This window comes from Lytechinus pictus, chromosome 2 (assembly GCF_037042905.1).
Source record: "Lytechinus pictus isolate F3 Inbred chromosome 2, Lp3.0, whole genome shotgun sequence".
Lineage (NCBI taxonomy): Eukaryota > Metazoa > Echinodermata > Echinoidea > Temnopleuroida > Toxopneustidae > Lytechinus > Lytechinus pictus.
Window position 1 is genome coordinate 65,514,153 of NC_087246.1, and position 10,869 is coordinate 65,525,021.

Below are 10,869 nucleotides of genomic sequence, written 5' to 3' on the forward strand. Positions count from 1 at the left end.
AAATTGTTCAGCCCACACTTAATTGCCCTCGCATTGGTTGTATAGGCATTTTGTTCATTAATTTTTATTACAAAAAGTGTTTGAAATGGTTTCGGGTCTGAATGTTATACAAAAATGTTCAGCTTGTATTATTGATTTTGGATAATTATCATTAACAATAATGTTCCTTTTTCAGATCACCGTTGACCCATACAGGCGCGGATCCAGGAGGGGGCCGAGCCGGCCCCGGCCCCCCCTATTTTTTGTCAACCTGCAGAAAAAAAGTATACTCTTTAACTTGATAGAAACTACGAAAAACGGCCGACCCGACCCCGAAAGGAAACAAGAAAAAGGTGAGGGGAAGAATTGAAAAATAGACTTTATATAATAATTTGTGCTCGCGTTTCGCGCTCGCATTGCCTGTGTAATGAATCCCATTCAAGAGGATTAAATGACACTTAATATAACCAGTTCTATAATCAATTTGCACACAATATTTTAGCTCACACATCAAGCTTTCATTATTATGTTTGATTTACACAAATTGTTAATGTATATCAAAATTTTCAGCTCGCGCTGCGCGCTCGCATTGTTTGATTAGTGAGATACCTATCCTCTTTGAAAGTTTTTACCAAAATTTGTCAAAATGCTCCTTTATCATGTAAATATATCAAAAAATTAAGCTCGTGCTTCGCGCTCGCATTTAATTGTTTGAGACACACAGCCTGTTCTTTATTTAAATAAAAAACGCGCTTAGACTGTTCAATTTTCAGGTCGGAATATCAAAAATTTTGAGCTCGCGCTTCGCACTCTCATTATTAAATTGGTGATACTTGTATCCTCTTCATTAATCACTAATCACTAATTGAGTCCCTTTTCACGTTACTATAATAAAATTTCGGCTCGCGCTTCGCGCTCGCATTGTTTAGTTGTTCATGAATATAAAAACTGCTCAGAATCTTCAATTCTAAGGACATCAAATATCAAAGAATTTTCGCTCGCGCCTCGCGCTAGCATTATATATCAAGACCACATGAGATACCTTAACTTGTTTATAACAAAAAAACTAACATATACTAAAAACTTCAGTCTTTAGTTAGGACTACCCCCTGAAAAGCCAACAAAAAATCAGATGATAGCGGCCAATCGAGAAAAATGTTGATGAAAATATTTTTCGGCCCCCCCTATTGGAGAAAGCTGGATCCGCCCCTGCCATAGGCCCGCTGTATAAAAATTTTCAGCTGTTGCTCATCGTATACTTTTTCGTTGTTAAGTCTATAGATCTCAATATTTTTTTTAGCTTGCTCCAATTAAGTTCGCACTTGGCATTTTTAGCGAGATACGAGACGTATCGATCTATTTATGATCAAATATAAAAATAGTGCTCAGATCAGGTTATTCGGGTTTATAATATATCAAAATCAGTCAGTCAGTCCTTGAAATAATCCTCTATATATCTACTGATTATAATTTTGTAAAGCAAATGTTAAAGGTCTCAAGGACTACCCCCTTTGTGACAGATAATTTTTTTCCCGACTCTCCATATTGGCACTCCGATTGGACATTGCTGGATCTGTCCCGCCATCAAGGGTCAGGTCCCGACGATTCTTAAGAGGCGGTGTTGTTTTGAATTTGACAAGCAAGCAAGCATGCAAAAAAAATGAAGGTGATTTTGATCCAAGAAAAATTTAGAAAAACGGGGTAAAATATTAAATGGATCTTTCATTTTCAGATTTTTTTGGTAAATCAAATGCTTGCTCGCGAAACTTAATTTAGATAGTGACACAACATTTGCTCCGGGCCTTATTTTTGTCTAAGATGGAGGGTTATAATTATAGAGCAGGGAGTCTCGGTCTGGTTAGAGTTAGTATAGTATACATGGTAAAATTATGTTAGGTTATTAGGGTAAGGTTTAGGGTAGGTAGGATGTAAGGTTTAGGATAGGATATATAGGCCTAATATAGTGTTAAATCCAGCCGTTGAATTCAGTCATTCGACTGTCGCCGGAGCAAACGGGAACCGTTTTTACAGACCCCCCCCCCCCCCCCGAGGCACCCGGTCATGGCAACTCGGAGTAGAGTGGATGATGATGATGATGCACAGCATTTTTATCAGTAGCGCCATATATCTGTCAAAGATACAAATAAGGCGCATTTTTGAAGGAGCCAGCCAATCTGGGTCCTATATAGTGCATACATTAACCAAAAATGATAAGAATTTTCCCTCCCTATGCATGAACATGATGGCCCTGGGAAGCGATCGAGGATGCACCCCAAGATTCAACTTGGGGTGCTGACTGTACCGTACATGTGTTATTCACCATGTATTAGTAAAAAAATAACTTTTTTTGGGGGGGGTCCAATTTTTCCTAGTACCGAAATCACCATCATTTTGTAGCGATCGACCCCCCTTTTCTTTGCTTGTCAAATTTAAACCAGCACCCCCAATACAAAAATCGTTCCCGTGTGTATGAAATCACTTACATCATTCTTTCACAGATGGTAAGGAGTGCATTAGCAATATACTCCCGCATTTACTTCCCCTGAATCGCCACGCACTGATCAGTGTGTACCGCTTAGAATGAGTTATCACACAAAGTAATCACATTATTTTATTTTGGGTCCAACACATGCAGTCAAGTCGAAAACGGCAATCATTGATGTCTATTGCGTTTACTCTTCGCTGAACGAACGTGAAGCCTCCAGTAGAAATAATTTTACGGATAAATGGCCGCTGCTCAAGTTCATAGGATGAAAATATTGAGCCTGTACAGAGAAATGCTACGGGAAGCCCAGAAATTCACTGGATATAATTACAGGTTAGAGTGGAAATTCCATGCTTTAATAATGCACGTTTTTTATGTATGACATATATATAATATTTAGTCCCATGTACTCGAAACGACGTATGGTAATGATATTCATTATGTAACACCTTTCATTTCATATATTTTTACGAACTACATGTACTCAAAAGTTCAAAACTCACAAAATTTAGATCTAAGTTGATTTCATATTGTAAATTACTGATCACTTGGAAGCATAGGTGCTCTATTATAATATGGTCAATTTATGTAGCAAGAAAGTAGAATAATTATTAATATTATGACATGTTTTTGAAGTATAATTATAAAACTAAAAGTTCACCACTCATCGAATCCGACCAATTTGATTGAAATTCATCTGCAAAAAAAAACAACCATGTTGCCATATAAAAGTAGATTTTTACCCTTGGGCCTGGCCTTATGAATAAACAAAATTTTACTTTGCATTCAAACCAACTTTGCATATGACGTGTAACTTTATTTATTTTTTGCTTTTTATGATGAAAACAGTAACTTTTCCTTCCTCAGCTCAGCCTGAGAGTGAGAGACATGGTAATGGCTGCATTTACCGTTAAAGGCATTATGGATGTACAATGTAATTTGTAATTGTAGAGCATAAGAGCTACATCATACAGTATCTATGCACCTGCAGGTAAATGTTATATAAATCATTGCTATTTACTAAAAACATGATAGACCTTGTTAGGTTTTTATAATGATATTTTAGCTTAATGATGAGGTATTTTCAGGGAACTGATGTAATTTTAAACAAAATTGTTATGATGTCAAATTACTGTGCTCTATAATTTTTGGCATCTATCTATCTATCTATTGATATATCTATTTATGTATTTATCTATCTATCTATCTACATGTATCTATCTAATAATCTATCTATCTCTCTCCCTGTAATCATTGTTCTAATCTGTTTCTTTTTTTTTTCATTTCTTTTTATTGTCAGGACGTATGCAGTGAGGAGGATACGAGATGCCTTTCAAGAACACAAAGCAGAAACAAATCCAGAGCTTATAGAAGGATACATCAAGAAGGCTGAGGATAATTTGAACATTATCAGAAGACAGGTAATATAGACAAACACTGTATTCAGTCCCAGGGGTAGTGCCAGTGTATTTTGATAGGGAGGAGAAGGGGGGAGGGGCAAAGCAACAGGACAACCTAAAGGGGAAGTCTATTTATAGAGTAACATGATGACCCATACATGTACTTGTCATTTTGATACTCTACTTTGTTCTTTTTTTCTTTATTTTTTTCTTTGCAAATCACAATCACAATCAATCAATGTACAATGTACGTCTGGAGGCAAACAAACTAAATTGTGTTACAGAAAGCCATATGATGGATGTTTGGCCCAGAATATATAGATTTTAGTTGTCATAAGGTTAATAAAAAAAACCATATATTCAAAGAAGGGTCTCTGAACATAGACTGACAAATCTTGATACAATCGGATGGAGCTTACTGTACATGTAGTAATAGTAGTAGAAGAAGTAATATTAGTAGCAGTAGTAGTAGAAGCATTAGCAAAAGCAGTAGTTGTAGGAGTAGTGTCAATGTTAACTTGAAGTCAAGTATAATGTTAACTTTCACTTATTCTTAAAGGCCACTATCAGCCAACTTTACAGGGAACCTAAGCTGGTTATTGAAAGTGATTCAGTGAAGACAAGCTAACCAAAGAAAGTGTCAACTTCTGGACAGTTTCCTATGCAAATAACAAGGATGATGTAAGTGACAGTATCTGAGGATTTGGGGAAGCAATATTTTGACTCCCAAATATTACTTGTCTCTTCTGATGAAGAACTTGTTTCCCATTTTAATCAGAGGGAGAGGATACCAGATGAAAGAATGATTGCATCATTGCAGCTATGGAATAGAATGAGATGGAGACAAATATTTCATGAATTTTTAGTTTGAGGTGTGCTTGTTCCTAAGCTCATAATGTGTACATGTGTCATGTGCATGTTACATGTCATCAATTTTTAACATGCTGGCATTTCATTTAAAGTGGGGAGGGTGGGTTCAAAACAAGGTAAATGAATAGATAAAAAATATTCAAAGGATTTTTGATGAACATCAAAATTTTATATGACACCTGTCATCAATAGTGAAAATGAAAAGGTTGTCATTTGACCCAGATGCTTTTTCCCAGATTTGCCATGAGATATGTACTTGTTTATTGTTTAAACTTTGATAGGTGAAAGTGGAATGTATTTTTTAATAATTATCTTTACCCAAGATTCTCCTTTTTTCTGAATATTTCTGGATATGGCTGTATTCAAGCAGCTAAGCATTGGTCTATGGTCATAATAAAGAATTAAGAATCCGTTCAAAACAAAATCATGAAAACAGGCCTGCATGAAAAGCTAGAATTAGTGTGTTTTGGATAATTATTTTGAAGATTCTAGATAGCTAAAATTCACTTGAACAATGGAGATTCAATCCTTCGTGAATGAAGTCATTATATAGCCTGCATCTTTTTCTGGCATGCACTTACATCACTTACATTCATCAGGTTTAAACTATAATTCCTGGTTCAAACTATGGACCTACATGGTCAAATTATGCAGTAGTGTGGCAGTATCAAGACTTGAATGTGGGAGGATCAACATTGATAAATTTCACTGGAACAGTCTCCCACAATCGGTCCCACAATCGGTCACACTGAGTGTGTGTGTTGTATCAGATTTTTGATGTATGACTTTTGCTTCATGATATTAGTTTAAAGGTGCAAGATCCTGGCGCTGTTGGACAAAACGTGTACTCACCACCATCTTCATTACGAAGATCATCAAGGTAATTTTGCATGCAGCTGTCAATGACCAGCCAGTCGCGCAGCACGTGCAAATACGCTATACTGCTTTTGGCTACATCGGCATTGGTCCAAATATCTGCTGACCTCACTTCACACAGCAGAAGGAGGCAGAACCAACCTGCCAAGATCTTCAAACAGCAGCCGGAGTGTATGCGAACTGAGAATCCTCAGAGCTTGGGCATTCAGAAGATGGCATCTGCGTAACCATGATAACATTGGTGTCAGTGGGCAGCTAGTGCCTTCCGCGTTGTTTACCTATTTTAAACATCTCCCTCTTTAATGTAATGCTTTCAAAACGCAAAATAGTGCCTAATATTCCATGAATTTATTTATTCAATTTAAAATTTTGAATTCAAAATTCAAAAATCCAATGGCAAGTATTCAACACAAAATACAGAAGTCAATATGAATACCAAGAAGATGTAGCGTCTTCTATATACATAATGATGACAAATGATAAATATGAAATGTTATAGGCATGTGTAAAATATAAAGGTGTTCTTGAATTAATGTCAATCTTCTAGCTGTAATATTATGTGATCCTTGAGCTACCAGAATATCTCCCCCATATATCAAACCTTAATGAATATAGTACTGAAGGCAATTTTCTACCATCATGAACATATTGTAATGATTTATGCAAGGAATGAATTGCTTTTGGAACTCTTCTTGTCTTATTAATGAGTTATATTTTAGAACATAGTATGCTATTTAGAGTTAATACGATGAAAGCCACTAAGAGAAACTAATAAAATCTGCAGCAAAGACTAGTCTCCCCATTACTACAATAACCTGTTTTAACTAGTTGTTAGCATACATATTACTCTTTGAACCAGCAATTTACAGTGTATGTGAAAGAAATTTCTTCTAGCAGAAATACATCTATGTCAGCAATTAAAAAAATAATTGAATGTATACTTACTCGCATAAAAATTCATGATAATGTGATAAAAAGGATATTACAGGGCATAATATTCAGGATCTATAGTGATAATGTTAAATTTAGCTGTTGCTTTTGTTATAATCTAAAAACCAAACAAGCAAGAAAACAAACAGCAAGTTGTTGGATGGTCTTTGTAAGCCACATTGTTTTTTAATAAAAAATATTGAGGGGGATGAAGTTTTGGGTCTGTTTCACTGATTCTGAATAGTTTGCATGCAAATGAATCAAACAAGTCAAAAGTTGTCAACTATCTTTAAATGAATACATGTGTATTTTTTAATCAGATTTTTTTGGTGCAGTGTATTTTTTCTTCCTTTTTTCTTTCAATTTATCCTCTTCAATGTGCTCATTCCTGATTAAAAGAGGTTTTTGTAAAAAAAAAAAATATATATATATATAATAGAGAGACAAGTAAAATGTGATTCAATGAATTTGCTAGAAAATCAAAGAAGTTAGATGCAAATTATGTTTATACCCTTTGTGTTTTTGCACTTGCAAAATTGATATTGAATGATTGAGCGATCATTACACACCTATTTTTTTTTAAAGTAATGAATGGTAAAAATATAGGCTAAAACAGCATACATACAAGATACACAATTGACTGAGGTTTCATTTAGGTTTGAAAATATTTTGCATTGCTGAACTGGCCAGTATACTATGTGTATTTCATTTATTTCTCAAAGCAGAGAGGTCCAAAGCTGTCATTGATGCAATTCTTGTGTATTTTGACACAAATTTGCCACCTTATTTGAACTTCCCAATCCAAAGTCTATTTTTTGTTTTGTTTTATTACACTGGTTTTAGTGGTTCAGTGTAAGAAAGTATGTGTACATAAAATTATGATCAAAATTAATCTTTTATTGATACAGTAGTAAAAATTGAAGTGAGCATGATTGTTTCAGTTGCATCATACGTACAGGGTAATATGAGTGGGTGTACATTTCCAAAGACTCATTGTATTTCATAAATAATCTTTGGAATTGTACCCTTACCTCAAATCTTGATAAACTAAGAAGTCAAAGTTCACATTGAAAGAGCCAAGGAGTGAATGCATATTATGCAAATTGGTAGATTATTCCTTAAAGGCAGTGTGATTTGTGAAACCCGACTATGTGTTCACTGACTTTGCATGAAGTTAGGAGTTGTAAAGGTCCTTCTATTGCTTACACGGGTCCAGTAACACAGTTACACAGAGCTGATTGGTTTATGGTACGATTGATTTTCATGATCATTCTCAATTGTTGTCCATGCAATCGATTGTTAAGCTTTATGTTGTGTGGCCCTAATTTGTTGATGTTTTGGGGAGTTGCCTGCTTTCCATCTAATATTGTCTTCAGGGGCCCGTCTCACAAAGAGTTGCGATTGATCCAATCAATCACAACTATGGACGGCCAGCAACGTCAACATCCATTGTGCATGTTCGTTCAAAATATTTTCTATGATGTATGTTAATGCATTCATTGTTTTCTCTTTGTTTACAAGGACATAATGCAAATTTCCTGTAGAAAAATTTATGACACTGGTGGATTTCCATAGAGTTACGGTTGATTGGATCAATAGTAAATCTTTGTAAGATGGGGCCCGTCATATGATGATGCATTACCTTTTAATTTGGATCATTTGTTATCATACCAAGTTTTGTGAAACAGTCCCATGGTTTATGTACTGCCTGTATTAACACTTTGAAAAATCACTCAGCAGTGTTTTGCACCTCACTCTGTCCATGGACCATGCTCTGTCATATCTGCACAAAGTCACAAATCACAAGCATAAGAAAATAGCTTTTTTTTCTTCTTAATGCCATCTGGGTATCCAAAGATAAATTAAATTTGAATATTGATTCCTGATAAAAGTGAAAGTAACAGAAAATTTGCCACCGGGAATATGTGTTCACACTTTGGCCCTTTCCAATTTTATTTTGGCTCTAGTTTTCTCAACCTATCTGGTATATTGTATTGAAGAGCTGTAACATTTTTGAATACTTTCTATATTCTATATATGTTTTGGGGTAAGATGTTACTTGTTGTTAAGCAAGTAAATGTAACCAATTGATATGAGAATAAAATACAAATAAAAAACTGGTAAAGATTATTTTGTGTCGGTATTACTGTGGTTATCTAGCATTGATAACAAATGATTAATTTGAAAGCAGATATTCAGTAAGGGATAAGAAATCCCGATTGTCTGCTTTGGAAAATGAGATCCCTAAAAATCCAAGCAAATCTGAAACTGGCAATTAATTTGGTAGGTCTACAACTTTTACCTTTGCTATTCTTTTGTTTTTCAGGTTTTATTACAATTCTTCTCTCCAGGCAACTACTGATTATATTTATATACTACTGTATATCCTTGGAATTAAAATAACTTGGAATAATGATATTTCAGTCGTTCTAAAGTGAATTTCGATAACATGACAACGGCATTGCCATTTTTTAAGCCAAGTACAGAAACTCTCACACAATGTGTATACATTTGTATAATTATATTGATGAAATTTTAAAGAAACTAAAACATAACTTTTTTTATTGTTCATCTGAATTAGTCCAAACTTTCACCACTCTGCTGTTATATAAAAAGTATTTTAAAGGGCTATCGGATTGAATTTCCCTCTAATATACATATCTATAAAATATGGGGCCTGGAACACGAAGATCAAAGACTTGTGATTGATCGTTGTGTCGATTTGTCTTTATTGCAGATATGATCAATGATTGAATAGAGTACAAGAATGAACATCGTATGCTATTATCAATTGCTAAACATTGTGTCACGGGACCCTGAATAAGAACAGAAAAACGAGGGGATCATTTCACAAGACTTAAAATCTATAAAGCAATGCAATATTCTGTGACAAACTTGGTATTGGCCAATCAAACGTTACGATTGCTTGGATTTTGGTAGGGTGTCCTCGAGGTGCTTGCCCCAACTTTGAGCCAAAATTATATTTTGCCCTTTCTTTCATGAAAATGCCCCTCCTAGTCTTTCGGAGTGATAGTCATTTTTTTTTTGCTTGTCAATTTTTATGTTGAAATGTCTCCCTCTTTTGAGCTTATGAAAGGAGAGCTTTGATTGTAGAGTTCCAGTCTTGTACAATATATGTTTTGATATCTTCAACTTCAGTTTGATAAATCCCAGTATCAACAATTGTAATGACCACGGTAAAAAAAGAAGTCGCTAAAGCTTTATGAGGCTTACGTCGATTTTTTTTAAAAAGCTTTTTAAAAAATATTTCTTTGGGGGAGGACCTCAATCTATATTTTATGGGAAAATGATGCATACAATCAATATAATTGTGTTTTTAAGGTAAATTCTACCCGAGAAAAAAGGTCGATTTTATTCAAAAGAGAAAATCAAAGAAGCATATTACTGAAATTTTCATCAAAATCGGATGTAAAGTAAGAAATTTATGACATTTTAAAATTTCGCTCATTTTTCACAAAGTAGTTATTTGCATTCAAGTCAGCGATATGAAAATGGGAGAGTCGATGATGTTCCCCACTCACTATTTTGTTTTTTGTTTGAATTATACATTTCTAAAATTATTTTTACAGATCTGAACCACATGTTAAAACAATGGTAATCCCACATGTTCAGGGAGGAATAAAACTTTGTTTCACATGACACTGAAGAGAAAATTAAAACATTTCATATTTCATGTATGATATACAAAAGAAAAAGTGAGTGGATGATGTCATCGGACATCGGTCTCCTCATTTGCATACCGACCAGGATGTGAATATAACTGTTTTGTGAAATTAAGCGACACTTAAAATCTCCGATTTTGATTAGGTTTTTCTTTTTGTTCAAACCAACTTTTAGTTTGGGTAGACTTATCCTTTAAAATGAAACGTAGATTTTTTTTTTCATTTTTCATTTTCAATTGAATAAAACAAATCACAAGATTAACAAACAAATTGCCATATAATTATCTAGATATACTTGCCTTTTTCATATTCTTTTTGGTTGCCAGATGCATCCATAGACAAATTTTTAGTTTTTTTAAAAATAAGTAATGAAATGAAGGAAATGTAATGATGTAAATCATTTCCCCCAATAGTACTAGCCCTCTGTGCACCCTGCGTGCCGCCGCCGTCTGTCTTCCTTTCTCTGTTCGTTTGAAGGCCTATTCCTCTATCTCTTCCAAGTTCTCCTGACCCCTCACCCTCTTTAATGCCCACCGCCCCTCTCTTTCTCTTACTTTCAGTTCTTCCGTGATAATATTCCTCGTTTCTCTCCAATGAGAATAGCTCAGACTGAAAATGACTAAACACAATCGGAGTAATTATTTTT

General features: G+C 34.6%; 1 protein-coding gene across 2 annotated transcripts; it reads left to right on the forward strand.

The window, feature by feature from the left end:
- Nucleotides 1–2,473: 2,473 nt before the first annotated feature.
- On the forward strand, nt 2,474–8,670 carry LOC129253782 (LYR motif-containing protein 4-like). Of its 2 annotated transcripts, XR_010292695.1 has the most exons (4): nt 2,534–2,797; nt 3,765–3,885; nt 4,424–4,545; nt 5,540–8,670. XR_010292695.1 is itself a non-coding variant. In XM_064095427.1 (3 exons), the coding sequence occupies exons 1-3, from the start codon at nt 2,706–2,708 to the stop codon at nt 4,490–4,492; spliced, it is 282 nt and encodes a 93-aa protein (XP_063951497.1). In that variant the 5' UTR covers nt 2,474–2,705; the 3' UTR covers nt 4,493–8,670. The 2 variants fall into 2 exon arrangements, 1 of the variants encoding a protein (XP_063951497.1); XM_064095427.1 differs by having other exon boundaries at nt 2,474–2,797; nt 4,424–8,670.
- The last annotated feature ends 2,199 nt before the right edge of the window (nt 8,671–10,869 follow it).